Source organism: Sorex fumeus, unplaced genomic scaffold (genome assembly GCF_029834395.1).
Source record: "Sorex fumeus unplaced genomic scaffold, SorFum_2.1 ptg000019l, whole genome shotgun sequence".
Taxonomy (NCBI): Eukaryota; Metazoa; Chordata; class Mammalia; order Eulipotyphla; family Soricidae; genus Sorex; species Sorex fumeus.
Genome location: NW_026606076.1, coordinates 40288890 through 40308166, shown reverse-complemented (window position 1 = coordinate 40308166; position 19277 = coordinate 40288890). Strand labels below are relative to the sequence as shown.

Sequence of the window (19277 nt, the reverse complement as noted above, 5' to 3'; positions counted from 1 at the left end):
GTAGCACTGTCCTCCCGTTGTTCATCGATTTGCTCTAGCAGGCACCAGTAACGGCTCCATTGCAAGACTTGTTTTTACTGTTTTTGGCATATCGGATATGCCATGCGGAGCTTGCCAGGCTCTTCCATGCGGGCAGGATCTTCGCTTGCCGGCTCTCCAAGAGGGATTGAACCTGGGTTGTCTGTGTGCAAGGCAAACACCCTACCCGCTGTGCTATCGCTCCAGCCCAATAATAATAATAATAATAATAATAATAATAATAATAACATTAATAATAGCACTGTCCTCCCGTTGTTCATCAATTTGCTCCAGCGGGCCCAGTAACGGCTCCATTGTGAGACTTTGTTGTTACTGGTTTTGGCATATCGAATACATCACGGGTAGCTTGCCAGGCTTTGCCATGCGGACAGGATACTCTCCATAGCTTGCTGGGCTCTTGGTGAGGGGCAGAGGAATCGAACTCAGGTGGGCCAAGTCGGCCTTGTGCAAGGCAAACTCCCTATCCGCTGTGCTATCGCTCAATAATAATAATAATAATAATAATAAATAAAGCAAAGGTGCCATGGTGGTTCAACATTATCCAGTTAGATTATCGTACTGGTGGGTCAAGCTGAAAGACATGAATCTTGGTCTCTATTTGCAATATACAAGTTAATCTGGCATCATGTTGGTGCTGGGGACTGTGTACGTGAAGCCAGCATCTCTAGTCTTACCCCAGTCTCGCCTGGATCTATTGTCTAGGTCAGTGGTTTTTTTTTTTTTGTTTTGTTTTTTACCTTTTGGGTCACACCCAGCAATGCACAGGGGTTACTCCTGGCTCTGCACTCAGGAATTACCCCTGGAAGTGCTCAGGGGACCTTATGGGATGCTGGGAATCAAACCCGGGTCGGCCGCATGCAAGGCAAATGCCCTACCCGCTGTGCTATTGCTCCAGCCCCTCCTGGCTCTGTTCTTAGGGATCACTTCTGGCAGATCCTATAGGATGCCAGAGATCAAATCTGGGTCCCCGGAGCAGAACGAAAGGCAAGTGCCCTGCCTGCTGTGCTGTCTCTCCTGGTAGGACTGAGACTTGCTTTTCAAGGTCTTGCCCAGAGAGCACAGCCCCGCCCAGAGGTAAAAGGCACTGACTAAGGGCTGTCACTGTCTCACATTGTTCATCAATTTTCTAAAGCGGGCCCAGTAACGTCTCCATTGTGAAACTTTGTTGTTACTGTGTTTGGCATATCGAATATGTCACAGATAGCTTGCCATGCTTTGCTGTGTGGGCGAGATACTCTTGATAGCTTGCCGGGCTCTCCGAAAGGGGCGGAGGAATCGAATTCAGGTTGACCATGTTGACTGCATGCTAGGCAAACAGGCTGTAATGACAAGAAAGAGCCCTAAAAAAATAAAAAAAAATTTAAAAAGAAAGGAAGAAGTGAGCTCAGAGCTCTTAGTTACCAAAACTACAAAAACAAAAACAAAAACAAAAAACAAAACCAAAACTAACACTTGTGGTCTCTGCCTTTGGGCTAAGATGAAGGGCAGTAACTGGTGGGCTCCATGCCAGGCGATCACCCTCTCTGCTGTCCTATTGCTCTTGCCCCTATTCTAACTACTTGTAAGTAGCTCTGTGAGTACCTTCATATTATGATGCCACATTCTACAAAGCTGAGCCTGCCTCAAATCTTTCCCTATTAAACACCAATTCCCCCCAACACCTTTGGAGCTGGAGCGATAGCATAGCTGTAGGGCGTTTGCTTTGCACACAGCCGGCCTGGCCGAGCCGGGTTCGATTCCTCTGCCCCTTTCAGAGAGCCTGGCAAGCTACTGAGAGTATCTGGCCTGCAAATCGATGAACAAATCGATGAACAACGGGAGGACAGTGCTACAGTGCTTGCTTTTTGGGTCACACCCGGCGATGCACAGGGTTACTCCTGGCTCATGCACTGAGGAATTACTCCTGGCGATGCTCGGAGGACCAATAGGATGCTGGGAATCGAACCCAGGTTGGCCGTGTGCAAGGCAAACGCCCTACCCGCTGTGCTGTCGCTCTAGCCCCATACATTTTGTTTTCATAAAGTAGTTCACAGTAGTTCATTACAGATAATATTCAAACACCCACCCCACCAGCAAGCATCTTCCCACCACAATAAGAGGGAAGTGTGTGAAGGTTGTATTTTATTCTGGAGCCATTTGATCATTTGATATCCTGTTACTCATCGATTTGCTTGAGCGGGCGCCAGTAATGTCTCCATTCATCCTGTTGCGTGCTAGCATAGCCCAATGGCATCTGCTCATTCTAGGAACATGAAGAGCCTCAAACCGATCATTCAGGGTCTTGACAAAGAAGTCTGACCATCTCGTAGGTCAGCCTATGATTCTTCTATTCTGGAAGCTTGGTGTTATAATCTCTGGATCCTGGCCGTTGTTGGGGTTACACGGCAGTTGGTGGGTGTAACTGTCTAGCTACTGGAAGGCCCAGTCCCGAAACGTGCAGGCTTGGAGATCTCAGCTCCGGGTCCCGCACACCTGGGTTCCTCTGCCGGTTCCTTTATGTGTGAGGCTCATCCAAGCCTGTGGAGCCATTTAGGCCCATATATAAGAGAATACAAACAAGTATGTTAAAACCAAACAAATGTGTGCTACTTTAGGTACATCAGTGGGCTAGAGTATAAGAGGTCACCCAGCCACGAATAAGGCCGTGTGCTCCAGGAAATTCTGCATCGCTCTCTTCTGGAAGTTTTATTTTAGTTTCTGGATCTTGGCCATTGATGAGATTACGTGGCAGCCAGGGGCAGTTTGTGGGTGTGACTGCCAAGCTCTTGGAAAACTGGGGAGTTGGGGGGAGGAGGCCCAGTCCTGAACCAAGCAGGTTTGGGATTCTGCTTGGGGCGGGGAGGGAAACTCAACCCACTCCATTCCGAGGTATCCCAGTGAAGACAGCCTTGGATGGACCAGGAGATTCTGCCGGAAAATTTCTTCTTGTTTTGTTTTTGAACCACACTTGGTGGTGCTCAGGGTTTACACCTGGCTCTGTGTTCAGGGATCACTCCTGATGGATTGAGGGACCCCTATGAGATGCTGGGGATCAAATTCAGATCAGCTATGTGCAAGAAAAGCGCCCTGCCCAAAGTAATATCTCTCTGCACCCCTGACAATCACTCTTTGGCCTGGGGCATGCAAAGCAGGTGCCTTAAGGCCTAGGTACTCTCTCTCCAGTTTTTAGTACTCAGAAGTTACTCCCTACTTTCTCAGGAATCATTCTTGGTGTTGCTGAAGTAGGGGGACTCTATGTGCTACTAGGGTTTTTGGGTGTGTGTGTGTGTGTGTGTGTGTGTGTGTTTGTGTGTGTGTGTGTTTTGGGTACCACCCAGCAGTGCTTAGGGCTGACTCCTGGCTCTGCTCTCAGGGATCACTCCTGGAGACCTGGTCTCCCTTCAGGGCAACCCTATGGGGTGCTGGGGATCAGCCGTGTGCAAGATCTTACCTGCTGTGCTATCACTTCAGCCTGTTTTTAATTTTGGGGGGTTTTGGGGCCACATCCAGCAATGCTCCAGGCTAACTCCTGGCTCTGCACTCAGGAATCACTTCCCACAGGGCTCAGGGGACCATATATGGTCCCGGAGATTGAACCCAGGTTATCCACATGCCAAAATAAGCTCCTCACCCTGTGTACTATCACTCCAGTCTACTCTCCTTCCGCTTTTATTTGTTTGTTATTGTGCTATTTAGCCATTCCCAGGAAGTTGCAATCAAGCGGGCCAGACAGTTTAAAGTCCAGGTCTTAAAGTGTGTGGTTGCTCATTGCTCAGCTCTGCAGTGCTCAGAGCGTACTCCTGGCTCTGTGCTCACAGGTCACACTTGGCAGGGCTCAGGGGACCACACATGGTACCGGGGATTGAACAGGTACCTGCTGTGTGCAAGGCAAGTGCCCAACCTCTATTCTCTCTCTCTCTTTCTCTGGTTCCAAACTCAGAGATTCTTGTTCCAGCTGTGTGCCTCCCAAGTCTACCCACAGCCAGCCGCCCTGATCTTTGTTTGGTTTCTTTTGGGGATACACCCCGCATTGCTAAGGATTTACTCCCTAGGAACACAGCTCAGGGGTTGCTCCCAGGTGCGCTCCGGAAAGCATGTGGTTCCAGGGACGGAACCCTTTCTGCCCTCTTCCAGGCTCTTCTGTTCCCCCCTCCTTTGTTGGGTTTGTTTGGGGGTCACATCTGGCAGTGCTCAGGGCTTACTCCTGGCTCTGTGCTCAGGGATCACTCCTGGCAGGGCTCAGGGACCCCATGGGGTGCCGGGGATTGAACCCAGGTCATCCACGTGCAAGTCAAGCTCCTTCCCCGCTGTGTTATCGCTCCAACCCCACTTCTTCCATTTTTGTTTTTGTTTTTGTGATGGCTCAGGACTTATCTCCTGGAACTGTGCTCAGGGATCACTCCTGGTGGTGCTCAGGAGACCATATAGGAGGCCAGAGCCATCGTACAGTGGGTAGGGTATTTGCCTTGCTTGTGGCTGACCCAGGTTCCATCCCTGGCATCCCATATGGTCTCCCAAGCAGCGCCAAGAGTAATTCCTGTGTGCTGAGTCAGCATAACCATCCCAGAGCATTGCTGGGTGTGGCCCAAAAATCAAAAAAGAAGAAAAAGAAACAAGGAGGACTTCTGAATTTCCTGAGATTGAAGCTGGGTCAGCCAAGGGCCCTACTTGCTGTACTATCCTTCCAGCCCTGTTTTGTTTTTTTTTGGAGCCACACCTGGCTGGTGCTCCGGGATCACTCTTGGCTCACTCGGGGGACCATGAAAATGGGTCAACCATGTGTGTGAGGCCAGTACCTTACTTAGCTCTCTAGCCCATCTTCTCTCCCTTGTTTTTTTTTGTTTTGTTTTGTTTTTTGGGCCACACTCGGCAATGCACAGGGGTTACTCCTGGCTTTGCGCTCAGGAAGTACCCTGGCAGTGCTCAGGGGACCATATGGGATGCTGGGAATCAAACTAGGGTTGGCTGCATGCAAGGCAAAGGCCTTACCCGCTGTGCTATTGCTCCAGCTCCCCCCTTTTTTTGGGTGGTGGTGTTTCTTTTTCTTTTTGGGTCACACCTGGCGATGCACAGGGGTTACTCCTGGCTCTGCACTCAGGAATTATCCCTGGTGGTACTCAGGGGGGCCATATGGGATGCTGGGAATCGAACCAGGGTTGGCCGCGTGCAAAGTAGATGCCCTACAGCCCTGGTGGTGGTTATTTTTGTGATGGTTTTGTTTGTTTTTGTTTTTAGGCCATACCTGTCTGTGCTCAAGGATCACTCCTGGCGGGGCTCAGGGGACCAAATGGGGTGCTGGGACTTGAACCACGGTCCTGCCGCATGCAAAGCAAGCGCCCTCCCCACTGTGCTATGGCTCTGGCACCCCAGTGTGACACACACAAGAGGACTGAACAGTGGTTTTGGACGCGCAATGAAGTTACAACAGGAAGTTTTCAGTTATGATCAATATTCACGCTCATGTCCACCACCTTGGGGTGCTTCTTCTATTCCGTTTCACCAGGACATTGACATTGAGGGGACCCTCCCCACACCCCCCCCCCCCCATCTTGCTGACCTACTACTCTTCACAGACTCCCACCTACTCAAATGTCACCAGCTGGAAATGCACCGTGGCCCTGGGCGGGTTGAAAAACCAGCTCCAAGAGGCCCTCTGAGTCCCTGCAGGGTGGGGAAAGTCTGGAGATCAACCCAGGCCAGGGCATTTCCCTTTTTTCCCCGTCAGCAGAAAGGGTGGGAGTCGGGGGGCAATGTTTCTTTCTAGTTTCTGGGCTTCATCTATCTATACCAGCTTCTTTTTTTTGCGTCTGTGGGGGGGAACAGGGGGAGAGATGCGGACACAGCCGACAGTGCTCGGTACTCCAGGTTCTGCACTCCGGACCTGGCTGTGCTCCCTCGGGGGGACCCTATGGGATGCCGGGAATCAAACCTCGGGTCGGCTGCGTGCCAGGCAAGCGCGCTCCCCGCTGTCCTACGGCTCCGGGAGCCCCTAGACCAGCTTCTTGGCTTTAAAAAACCCCTTGAGATGCTGCATCTGCCAGACGCCGATGGCCACGAGGATGAGGGTCTGCAGCACGGACCACCCCAGCACCCGTTGGTTGGTACTCTCGCTGGTCTGCCGGAAGCGCTCCTCTCGCCACTGCGGGGAGAGAGGAAGGACAGGGAGGGGGTGAGCAGCAGGACCTGAATGGACTTGCAGGCCAGGGGCGGGGGCTGGGAAGAGGGTGGAAGAGCCTTTCCCGGGGGTTCGGCGCGCCCCCTGCCGGCTGAGTGGGCGCTCACCCTCTGGTACTCCTGCTCCTTCCGGATCTGCTCCATCTGCTCCACCAGCTGCCGCAGGCGCAGATGCAACTGGCTAAGCGTGTCCTTATCCTGGAACGCCGCGTCATCGCTGATGCGCTCCCCCAACTGCATGTCCAGGTGCATGGTCTGGAGAGCCAAGGGCGGAAGTCAGGGAGCTCTGACGGCCCCAATCGGGGCCCTGGACCGCGTCAGAGTTGCTTTCGGGGAGGAGGGGACCCAGTCACCCCACTGGAATGATGGAAACAGCTCAGTGGTAAAGCCCATGTCTCACGCGTGTGGGGCCCTAGGTTTGATCCCCAGCCCTCCCCCCAAATTTTTGGGGTGGGGAAGAGGGAAGGAGATTGGGAAACTGGTTCAAAAGGCAGGAACACAGATTCTGCCTGTGGGACTCTAAGTTCCACTTCTTTTTTTAGGGGAGGAGGGGGCGCACACCCTGCGATGCTCAAGGCTTACTCCTGGCTCTCCACTCAGAAATTGCTCCTGGTGGTGCACTGGGGGACTCTATGGGATGTCAGGGGATGGAACCTGAGTTGGTCACATGCAAGGCAACTACCCTCCCTGCTGAATTATCTGGCTAGCATCCTAAGTTTCATTTCCGGCACCTCAGGGTCCCCAGGCACTGCTTGGAGGGACCCCTGAGCACTTCTGGGTGTGGCTGACCACCTTCCCTTGCCAAAAAAGAAGTGATGGAAGGGTGACAACATGTCTGGAGAAAGAATGGCTTTGGGACTAGACAGATGATACTGAGGATAGGGTGCTTGCTTGGCACACATCCAATGTTCAATCTCTGGCACCCCTGAGCCCTGCCCAGAGTGATCCCTGAGTGGAGAGACAGGAGTAAGCCCCAAGCACAGCTGGGTTTAGTTTCCCACACCCCCCAAGAAAGAAAAAAAAAAGCTCTGAGACTGTGTTTGATGCTAAGTTCTGAAGTTCAGAGTTAGCCCAAGTACTTGATGTTGAATGGCTATGAACTTGACTTTACATGATACATACACACACACACACATATATGTATATATAGTGTATGTGTGTCTGTGTGTGGGGAGGGACACACCTGGTGGGGCTCAGGTCTTACTCCTGGCTGTAAACTCAAGAATTATTCCTGGTGGTGCTTGGGGGATTTTATGGGGTATCAGGGATTGAAACCAGGTTAAGCAATTTAACCCCTATATTAACACTCCTCTATATGGCAGGTTTTGATCTGGGGGGTGGCAGGAGCCAAAGGAGATGCTTCCCGGGGAATCTCTTTCTCCTTCTTCAGAAAAAGTTCTCTAATGGGCCAGAGCGATAGGACAGTGGGAAGGGTGGTTGCCTTGCACATGCCCACCTGATGGGGTTCGATCCCCTGCATCCCATAGGGTTCTCCTAGCACCAACCACCAGGAGTGATTCCTGAAGCCAGACCCAGGAAAAACCCTGAGCATTACAGTGTATGGCTCCCAACCAAAACCAAATAAACAGTAACAAACAAAAAATCATAAAAAAGAAAGGGTTCTCTAAGCTCAAAGCAAGTTCCAGCTTCCCAAAGACCCTCTCCTGCTCACAGCATTTCCACTCAGGAAATGCAGCCCTCCCTCGCCCCCCCCCCACACTCACATCACGCATTCACACAGACATGCACACATTTTCACATAATATTCTCACACGTACACATACTCTCACACAGACTTACATACTCTTATACATACAACAAACACTCACAACACTCAGACCCTCATACACTCACACAGACTCACAAACTCACAACACACACTCTTACAACACACACTCACAAGACTCACTCATACACACTCACACACACACACACACACACTCACCAGCTTGCCATCGTAGACAAGAGGGAACCGGACGGACTTGAGATGAAGGCAGATCTGGTGCTCTCCAGGGGACTTGGAGGTGAACATGAAGCGACCCTGAGGGCCATACTGCCGGGACAGAAGGTTCTAGAAACAGCAATTAAATGAACAGAGGAGAAGCTGGCCAGAAATCCAGAGAGATAGTACAGCAGGGAGAGCATTTGTGTGCAGCAGACATGGATTCAATTTCTAGCATCCCACTAGGGTCCCCCAAGCCCAACCAGTTGTGATTCCTGAGCACAGAGTCAAGAGTAAACCCTGAGCATCACCTGGTGTGGCTCCCCCCCCAAAAAAGACCCCTCCCTACCCCCCAGATCAGGCCAGAGGAATAAGGGGGATGTCAGGGTGCTAGGGGCGAGGCTCAGAATCCAGCCTTGCCAACGTTGTGCAGTTTGCAAACAGCAAACACATTTGCAAAGACATTTCCCAAGGGCCTGCCGTGAAGGCAGAATGCACCTGGGAGTGGGGGAGGGGTGGGGCGGGGGGGGCGGTTAGGCACTGGTGTTGGGGCGCTGAGGGATGGGAGGGATGCCGGGTGTCAAAACCTGCCTCACCCTGTTCTCCGGGTCCTTCACGAACGCGAACAAATTAATCCACTGCGGCGAGGGCTGGAACTTCCCCACCACCGGGTCGTAGAGCTCGGTCTTGTAGTTCCCTAACGGAATGCAGAGAGAATGCGTCCTCCAGGACCCGCCGAGGCCCGGGACCAGACCAAGGGGTCCACTCCCCAGGGACTGGGGCGTCCGTGGACGCTAAACATAGCGCTCCCCGTATCTCTCCAACTCCGCAATTTCCGCCTCTGCGTCACAACTGCCATCCATCGCGGGGTGGGGTGGGGAGAGGGCTCTGTCTCTTCATTGTCCCCTGAGTCCCCCCCACTCCATCATCAGGGAGGTGCGGGCTCGAGCTGATCCCGCGACTACCCACCTCCACCCCCACCCCACCATCCCCGCCCCAGCTCCGATCTGGGCTCGGAGCGTGCAAAAAGCAAAGAGCACGAGCGCGCGCTCACCTATGACCACGGTGCCCTCGGGAATCTCCTGGATGAAGCATTTCTCCTCCAGCTCGCCGACCTCGAGGTAGACTGCAGCGCCCCGGCACGTCAGCGCCAGCAGCTGCCACAGCAGCAGCAGCAGAGGCACGGCTCGTCGGGCCCGCTCAGGGCCGGCCCCGCGCCCCGCGCCCCGCGCCCCGCCGGCCCCCGCCACCTTCCCCGGCTCCCGCTGCAGTCCGCCGAGATCGAGACCTGCGCGCGGACTACAAGACCCAGGAGTCCCCGCGCGCGTGCCGCCCCGGGGCGTTCCCGCGGCTTCTCTGACCCAGCGGGGCTTGCAGATACCTGCTCTGGGATCCATCCTGGGGATTCCAGCCTTCTGGATCCTTCTTACTGCTCTCGCGTAACAGCCTCAGAGAGGGGAGGGGCTTACCAGCTGCAGCTTGCAGAACAGAGCACCCCACCCCCAAGAGGGTGGGAGGACTATTTATTATTATTATTATTACTAGGTTTTGGAGCCACATCCCGAGATGCTCCTGGCTCTGCACTGAGGAATCACTTCTGGCAGTGCTCCAGAGATGGGATGCTGGAGATTGAATCCGGGTTAGTTACATGCAAGGCAAATGCCTTGCCTGCTGTACTATCCGGCCCCTTTTATTCTTTTATTTATTATTAAAAGGTAAAGGTAAAGGCCCTCCCGTTGATCGTCGATTTGCTCGAGCGGGCCCAGTAACGTCTCCACTGGAGACTTTGTTGTTACTGTGTCTGGCATATCGAATACTCTCAGTAGCTTGCCGGGCTCTCCGAGAGGGGCGAGGAATCGTTCGCCTTATGCTTTGTATATGGGAACACTATTTTTTTTTTTTTTGCCTTTTGGGTCACACCCGGCTCTGCACTGCAGGGGTTACTCCTGGCTCTGCACTCAGGAATTACTCCTGGCGGTGCTCAGGGGACCATATGGGATGCTGGGAATCAAACCCGGATTGGCCATGTGCAAGGCAAATGCCCTACCCGCTGTGCTATCACTCCAGCCCTGGGAACACTAGTTTTCATCTCTGACATCACCAGCTCTCTCAATGCCTCTGGGAATAATCCCCGGAATGACCACCAAGCAACAAACTGGCATCAGCAACACTTTATTCCCTCTCCTGTCAAAGAATCCCAAAGCTCACAGTGCTGGGCCGGGTTGATAGTACAGCTGTAGGGCATTTTGCCTTGCATGCAGCCAACCTGGGTTTGATCCCATAGGGTTCCCTGAGCACCACCAGGAGTAATTTCTGAGTGCAGAGCCAGCCTCTCACCAAAAAAAGAAAAAAAAAAGGATTCAGTATGTTTCAACTCCTAAACTGTCCATTTATTTTGGTGATGGGACCCACTGATATTCTTAGGGGAATTTAAAAAAAAAATCTTCATTGAGGTACCTGAATGACAGGACAGTGGTTAGGGTGCTTACTTTGCAAAAATAAGCAAAAAATGCAAATATTAACAGAACCTCTTAGGAAAGGTTAGTTAAAAGCATGTATTGCCTTTGTAGCTTTTTTTTTTTTTCTCTTCTTCTACATCCAGCGATCCTCAAGGGCTACTCCTGGCTTTATACTCAGGAATCACTCAGGGACTCAGGAAATGCTCAGGGATCGGGATGCTGAGGAACAAACCTGGGTTGGCTACGTGCACTCTCACCCCACTTTTTTTTGGTTTCAAGATTGCTCATGCTCAAGGCCTCCTGGCTCTGAGCTCAGGGATCACTTCTGATGGCCTCGGTGGGGGGACCATATGGGGGTGCCAGGAATGAAACCTGGGTCAACTATATGCAAGGCAACCCCCCTCCTGGTGGTACTATCGCTGTAGCTCCAACATCTATTGAGTTTGAAGCCAGGTCCTTCAGCAATGTCTAGAGGGAGGCCAAGAGCGGTGCTGTCCGTGGTGCTGAATTGGGGTAGGCAGAACCACTACACTGCACTTTGTAAAGGACTACTTTGCTGGGTTGGTTTGGCTTTTATTTTATTTTATTTTTGCTGAATTGGGGTAGGCAGAACCACGACATTTCACTTTGTAAAGGACTACTTTGCTGGGGTTGGTTTGGCTTTTATTTATTTTATCTTATTTTTGCTTTTTGGGTCTCACCCAGCGATGCACAGAGGTTATTTCTGGCTCTGAACTCAGGAATCACCCCTGGCGTGCTCAGGGGACCATATTGGATGCTGGGAATCAAACCTGGGTTGGCCGCATGCAAGGCAAACGCCCTACCCGCTGTGCTATTGCTCCAGCCCCTGGTTTGGCTTTAGAATTCTGTTGTACAAGAAAATTTCAATTCTAGGCTAGAATTCTAGTAGGTAGGGCATTTGCCTTGAACATGGTTAATCCAAGCACTACCAAAAGTGATCTCTGAGGGCAAAATTAAAGAGTAAGCCCTGAGGAGCCGGAGCAACAGTACAGCAGGTAGGGCGTTTGCCTTGCCTTGCATGCGGCTGACCCGGGTTTGATCCCCGGCATCCCATATGGTACCCGAGCACCACCAGGAGTAATTCCTGAGTGCAGAGCCAGGAGTAACCCCTGAGCATTGCTAGGTGTGACCCAAAGAGAAAAAAAATGTAAGTCCAGAGCACCGCTGGGTATAGACCCCAAACAAACAAAAACAACAATAAAATTTCCAGCTCCTGGGGCTGAGCGATAGTACTATGGATAGGACATCTGCCTTGCACGCAGTTGACCCGGGTTTGATCCCTGGCACCCCATATGGTCCCCAAGCACCACTAGGAGTGATTCCTGAAGGCAGGGCTAGGAATAAACCCTTTGCACCACTTGGCGTAGCCCCAAATCCCCGCAAGCAAATATTCCAGTTCCTTAATAATGAATACTTTTAGTTTTGGTTTGGGGAGCACACAGCAGTGCCCAGGGGTTACTCCTGGCTCTGTGCTCAGGAATCAATCTTGGCAGAGCTCGGGGACTGTATGGGATGCGGGAAATCCAACCCAGGTCGGCTGTGTGAAAGGCAAGCACTTCCCACGCTTTATTGCTCTTCAGCACTGCCTGGTCCCTGCTGTGGCCCTCCACCCCCAGATCCAAAACCAAATCCCCAAATGAAAGGAAAGGGATAAAAATCAGACCTCCCAGGGCACACGATGGAAAGTCTAACATTTAGAATCCTGAGTCATCTTGGGGTCCCCCCATACCATGCACCTTGGAACTCTTGACCAGGAGAAATGGACCTGTGGGTGGGGTGATGGTCCCAGGAGACCCTCCTGCTGTGATTTCGGTTTTAGGGCGGGTCTCCACGAGTCACTGGATCTTTTCCCTTTTTTTTGTGGGACGGCACTCGGTACTCACATGGGTCCGTCCTGGTCTGTGAGCCTTTACCTCTCTGATGGTGCTCGAGTGCCATCTGGAGGCCACCTTTATATCGCTCTGGCTCCCGCTCGCCTCTGGGCGAGGGTGAAGATGAGACTATACCGTTCTGGGTAGAGCTCCAGGATGCTGGAGTCAAGTTGGAGATTTGGATTCGCTCTCGGGTGGCGTCGCCACACAGTTTGACAGCTGGAGATTGTATCGGGAGGCGGGTTTGTTGCAGAGCTACAGACTCGGTCAAAATCAGTCAGGGATTCCCCTGATCCAAGCCTCAATCTCCTCCCTCCCTCCGGACCCTCTTCCCTCCGTCCCCCTATTCCTCTTCATCTGGCTCACTTCCCCCACATTCCTCTTTTTCCCAATTTCCTTCTCCCTTCCTCTTTCTGGTTTCCTTCTGCCTTCTGCTTTCTGGTTTCAAAGTAGCAGTTCAATTCAATTTCTTTCTTGCCCCTTTTTTTGGGGGTGGGGGTCGCAGTCACACCTGGTGTTGCTCAGGGTTTACTCCTGGTTCTGAACTCGGAAATTATTTTCGGTGGTGCTCAGGGCGCCGTAGGGAATGCTGGGGACCGAACCCAGGTCGGCTGCGTGCAAGGCAAGTGAAGCCACCTACCTGTCTCCTGTTTCCTTCATTTTTTTGGCCAACACCCGACTGTGTTCAGGGCTTACTTCTGGCCCTGAGCACTGTTGGAATGTTCTCCAAAACAAACAAAAAGGTCATTTAGCACAGCGGGTAGGGCGTTCGCCTTACAAGCGGCCAAGTTGGCCGACCCGAGTTTGATTCCTCCGCCCCTCTCGGAGAGCCCGGCAAGCTACCGAGAGTATTCGATATGCCAGACACAGTAACAACAAAGTCTCCAATGGAGACGTTACTGGGCCCGCTCGAGCAAATCGACGATCAACGGGAGGGCCTTTTACCTTTAATTTGTATGTCCAAACAGTGGCACTGTTTGCAAACTGTGGACATTGCATTCCGCAAGCTTTATTCACAGTATTATGATGCATGGTGTTTTTTTTTTTTTTTGAAAAAGAACAGGTTACAGAAGCAACCTGAAAATGGAATGCTCTTCATGAAGTGTGTGTGTGTGTGTTGTTGTTGTTGTTGTGGTGGTGGTGGTGGTGGAAATCAAGAGTCAGAGTGATAATACAGTGGGTAGGAAGTTTGCCTTGCATGTAGCCCACCCAGATTTATCCCCGTTATTCCATATGGTTCCCTGAGCACCACCTGGAGTAATTCCTGAGCACAGAGCCAACAGTAACCCCTGAGCATCACCAGGTGTGGCCCAACAAACAAATAAACAAACAAACAAAATCAATAAAGGGGTTGGGCAATAGCACAGTGGAGAGGGCGCTTGCTTTGTATGCTGCTGACCCGGTTTGATCCCCGGCATCCCATATGGTCCCCCAACACCACCAGGAATAATTCCTGGATGCAGGACCAGGAGTAACCCCTGAGCATTGCCGGGTGTGACCCCAAAAGAAAAATAATCTATAAATTAAGAATGCTAAATTGTCTATTTTATGATCATTTCCATATAACTGTTACATATTTAATATTAACCCCATGCTGAAAGAGCAGTAAATTAGGGACCAAAGGCATAGTACAGCGGGTTATCACCCCCATTTTATTCTGTTACGCCCATTTCTTCAAAGCGGAACAAGGTTATGGCAACTTTATGGGATGTTGCGAACCCGGTTTGGCCGTGTACAAGGCAAACGCCCTACCCTCTGTACTATTGCTCCAACCCCATTTCAATATCCTTGAAGATGAATATTTGCAATCATTTTACAAATAAAAAGAAAGGGGGGGCAGAGATAGTATAGAAAGTAATGTGCTTGCTGGACATGCAATCAACCTGGGTTGGAAGCTCCAAGCACACCCCTTCCTCCAAGAAAGAATGGAAAAAACGTGCCTCTTGGAAGTGAAGCTTTCTATAATGTGTTTTATTCAATTCAGCTGTTCATTTGTCTCAGCCTGTACAATGAGCTGTGGACTTGGAGACATGTCCATATATGACGTTATTTTCTCAAGGGTCAGGACAAATGGTCCATGCTTGGAAGCCTGCCTCAAGGGCTAGGGAGAGGGCAGTTGGGATAGAGAAGGGACCATTATGACAATAATGGCTGAAAGGGATCGCTCTGCATGGGAGATGTGTGCTGAAAGTGGGCAAACAACCAAACATAATGGCTCCTCAGTATCTATATTGCAAATGATAATGCCCCAAAGTGGGGAGAAGGTGGGGAGAGGGAGAGAGAGGAAGAGAGAGAGAAAGAAAGAGAGGGCGGGCAGTGGCAGGAGAGATACTGGGCATAGTGGTAGTGGTGGTGGGAAATATAACTGGAAGGGGGATGGATGGGTGTTGGAACATTGTATGACTGAAACTCAATTATGAAAGCTTTGTTAATATCTCATAGTGATTCAATTACTGTCACTGTCCTCTCGTTGTTCATCGATTTGCTCAAGCGGGCCCAGTAACATTGTGAGACTTGTTACTGTGTTTGGCATATCGAATACGCCACCGGGAGCTTGCCAGGCTTTGCCGTGTGGGCGAGATACTCTTGGTAGCTTGCCGGGCTCTCCGAGAGGGGCGGAGGAATCGAACTCGGGTTGGCCATGTTGGCTGCTGCAAGGCAAACGCCCTACCCGCTGTGCTATTGCTCCAGCCCAGTGATTCAATAATTTAAAAAAATGTTATTTTCTTTCATTTTACATCACTTAACCCCTGCTTCCCCTTCCTTTTTTCCCCGGTCACACCTGCTGATGTGTGGAATAAGCCAGGGCATATTCCTGGCTCTGTAATCAGATATCACTCCTGACCTTGTGCAGGGAATGTGCAAGGCAAGTGCCATACCCATTGGGTTGTTTCTTCAGGCCCCATCACTTAATCTTTCCAGGGGAATTTTTCTATCCTGAGCATTTTGGGTCACATGGTGTGAGAGTTTTAAAGTCCTTGACAGCAGTGGATGGTGGAGAACATTTTTCTCATCTTTACAAAGGTGCAGCTCAGGAAGGGGTCTCTGAGGTTTTTTATCAGCAAGAAAGGACAGATCGTTGGATAGCAGGAAGAGACAAAAACAGTGATGTTTTCTAACCTTTGTGTATCGTGACGGTATGTTACATAAATGGTCAGGCAGCAGTTGATGCAGTAAAATAAAGCAAAGCAGCTCACGTGAACGAGGATGTTGTGGGTGGCCTTGATCTCCAGAGAGGATTGTGGACAGAGACTGTGCCTATGGATGTGCTGGACATTCTTGCGATGGTTGAAGAGGAACTTTATCATATGCACGCTGGTCCAGATCATGAGGGACACACACAGGAAGTCTCTTAAAATCATTCCACCCATCAATGCAGACACTCCATTCTTCTCAGAATCATGTGCCATACAGTATTTTTGGTTATAAATGTCTTCAATTCCAGTAATGTTGAAGGGGGACTTCACTATCAAGATAACCCATATATACATCAGCATGTTGAGTACCCAGAAAAAGAGGAAGGCAGAAGAAATGCATGTGTGGATGTTTGATTTGAGCCACGCCCACTGAGCATGGTTGTTGGTGATCACGATGGCTTGGAACACACTGAGGAAAGATGTGGTACAGAGGGAAAGACCCCGGCCCACTCTGTACAAGAACAAAACTGCCTGACAACCAGTGTCATTCAGAAAATTTCTTATTCCAAGGAAAGATATTATTTCTGGAATCCCGGCGAATAAAACTATCATCATGTTGGCTAAAGTTAAGTGGGTAAATATCCAATCTATTGGCTTCATTCTTTGCAGAAAGGTTTTGACATATAGCACGAGCAACAGTGAATTTCCAATCAAACCAATCATGAACTGGAAGCAAAATAATACTCCCCAAACCATATCTTGTAGAACTACTGTGTTCATTGCTTTCTTGTTCGCTGGATGAGGACCTGGATAAAGTATAAATAACGGATTGGTTGATGAACTTGAGAGAAATGTCACAACATACTACTGTGAATGTGACTTACACATTATGTCAGTAGAATATGTAAAAGTGCTTTTCATTTTTCAGAAATGAAGAATTAGTGTGAGAAGTTTTAGAGGGTTATTGACATCACTTAGGAGGAGTTATTGCTTCTATTTGTTTCTGTGTTTTGGTCACAACCAGAATTACACATTAGTTATTCCTGCTCTGCACTCAGGGATCACTCCTGGTATGCGTGGAGGACCCTATGGGAGGCAGGGGATTGAACCCGGGTCAGCCTTGTGCAAGGCAAGTGCCCTCCACACTGTGCTATCTCTCTGGTCCCTGTTGTTTCCATTTTTGTAAAGTTATTCCAGTTAGCTATTTCCAGAGAAGTAAATTTAGTATCTTGTTGAATAATTTTTTTATCAATTAAGTATTTTATATCATAGAGGTTATATTTAAGTCATATGCAGCTTAAATTGATTCCATTTAACTTGATATCTTTTTTTCCTTGGTTTATATGTTTAATAAATTTAAAGAATTTTGTAAAAATTTGATAAATTTTAGGTCAATGTTAATCGATTGCCTCGAGCAGGCCCCAGTAACGTCTCTTTCATCCTAGCCCTGAGATTATATTCACGGCTCTTTAGGAGAATGAGACCCATCATTGTTACTGGTATTTGGCATATTTGGTACGCCACGGGGAGTTTGCCAGACTCTGCCCTGTGGGCAGGCTACATTCGATAGCCTGCAAAAAATTTTAGGTAATTTAACATATTTATGACAATGATTGCAATCTAAAATTGAGAAATTGATAAGTATAGAAAAGAACTATACCTACCTATTTTTTATTTATATCTTTTTAAAAAATTTTTATTAGTGAAACACCATGAGGTACAGTTGTAGACTTACAATTTTTTTTTTTAGACTTACAAATTTTTGTGCTTGGGTTTCAGTTATACAATGATCCAGTACCTATCCCTCCACCAGTCCCCATTCTCCATCATTTACATTTTTTTAACTTGATATCTTTAATGTGTTTCCATAATATATCCCAGGAACTGATAATCAAGTCTTTTTATTTTTTTCCTTTGTTTTTTTGGGTCACACCCAGGAATGCTCAGAGATTATTTCTGGCTCTGCACTCAGGAGTTACCTCTCTTGGTGTTCAGGGCACCATATGGGGTGCCAGGGATCAAACCCTGATGGGCCACATGCAAGTCAAATGCCCTAGCCAATGTATGTTCATTCTGGCTCCATTCAAATCTTTTAAATCATAGTATTGGATCACCATTTTACATTAAACCTGGCCTCTCCCTAGATCCTGTTTCAGAGAATCACAGGACCGTCAGATTCTGTAAATTTCTCTACGGAATCTTTTCTATCACTACTTCCAGTGCTCCCAAAATGTTTGATTTGAGAGCCCTATCAGAGAGAACGGTCATAGAGAATGGGACACATATCAGGAATGACCCAAACAAGTAGTGCATAGAGCCGCCATTTATTCATCCATAACGCACCAGCCTCCTGGTTCCGGTCATGTGAACCGCTGTTGAAGTTGACAGACATCAGTTCTGTGAGCAGATACAGCACAATTAAGGGGTACATGAAGACAGAGACCCGGATATTTCACACTGCCAATCAGTGGCACCCCTAAAGGATAGAGTCAAGTGACAGTTTGCTATTCTATTCTGGCCTGGACATAACTGTCTGCTTCCCTCTAGTCTAAACTTGTTTTCCTTAGGGGACACTCTGATCTTGGGGTTCCTGATAGAGGGTGAATTTCCCACCTCTCACTATTCTTTACCCAGGTCTCTTGCAGTGTCCATGAATTCATAAGCATTTTGGTTCAGTTATGGTCTTAATAAATTTCCTGTACATTATCTTCATTTACTTCAGTTCCATGAGTGACAGCTTCCCAAGAACACTTTCTTGGGGTAGAGCATTTGTCCTGCATGTGGGCAACTTGTGTTTGATCCCCCACATCCCAAATGGTGCCCCAAGCACTGCTGGGAGTGATTTCTGAGTGCAGAGCCAGGAGTAAGCTCTGAGCATTGCTGGGTGTGGCCCCTCAAAACAAACCCAAGGGAGGCAATTCTTGGGGCAAAACTCTGAGTATCCATTTTTCCCGTTGTGTGGGGGCTGGATTTCAGGCTGGGACAGGGCGAAGAGCCCGAGGCAGTCTACATACCATCACAATCACGACCATCCTGTTGTTCGTCGATTGCCTCGAGCAGGCCCCAGTAACATCTCCTTTATCCTAGCCCTGAGATTTTTTAAAAAGTGCCATATTAAAGGCTCTTTCAGGGTTAGGAGAATGAGACCCATCATTGTTACTGGTATTTGGCATATTAGGTACGCCACGGGGAGTTTGCCAGACTCTGCCATGTGGGCAGGTTACATTCGGTAGCCTGCCAGTTTGTCCAAAGTAGGAATGAGATAATAAGATGTTGTGCAGCCACAAATGCGGCCGCGCGCTTCCGGGAGCTGGGTTTTATAGTCTCTGAGTCTTGGCCGTTGATGGGATTACACGGCACCGGGGGGCCAGTTGGTGGGTGTGACCCCTGCCTACTGGAATTTGGAGGATCTGGGTGAAGGATGCTCGGCCCCCATCCAAGCAGGTTTGGAGATCTCAGTCCCGGGACCCGCATACCTTTGTTCCTCTGCCGGTACCTTCATGCGTGTGGAGAGTGGTCTCAGCATGGTGGTGGCTGGTTCTGGAGGTCTTCGGCTCCAGAAAAATTGATGCTATGAAATTCGCTTATAAATGAATGGACATGGAGAGTATCATGCAGAGTCAAATAAATTAGAAGGAGAGGGACAGACATATAA

The 19277-nt window shown here is 49.6% G+C and overlaps 1 protein-coding gene across 1 annotated transcript; it reads right to left on the bottom strand.

Annotated features, from left to right (window-relative positions):
- Window positions 1-5941: 5941 nt before the first annotated feature.
- LOC130022293 (transmembrane emp24 domain-containing protein 9-like) lies at window positions 5942-9531 on the bottom strand. The gene is made up of 5 exons (XM_056113038.1): window positions 9189-9531; window positions 8731-8831; window positions 8138-8263; window positions 6301-6447; window positions 5942-6157 (listed from the first exon to the last, which is right to left on the bottom strand). The coding sequence occupies exons 1-5, from the start codon at window positions 9529-9531 to the stop codon at window positions 6008-6010; spliced, it is 867 nt and encodes a 288-aa protein (XP_055969013.1). The 3' UTR covers window positions 5942-6007.
- Window positions 9532-19277: the final 9746 nt, after the last annotated feature.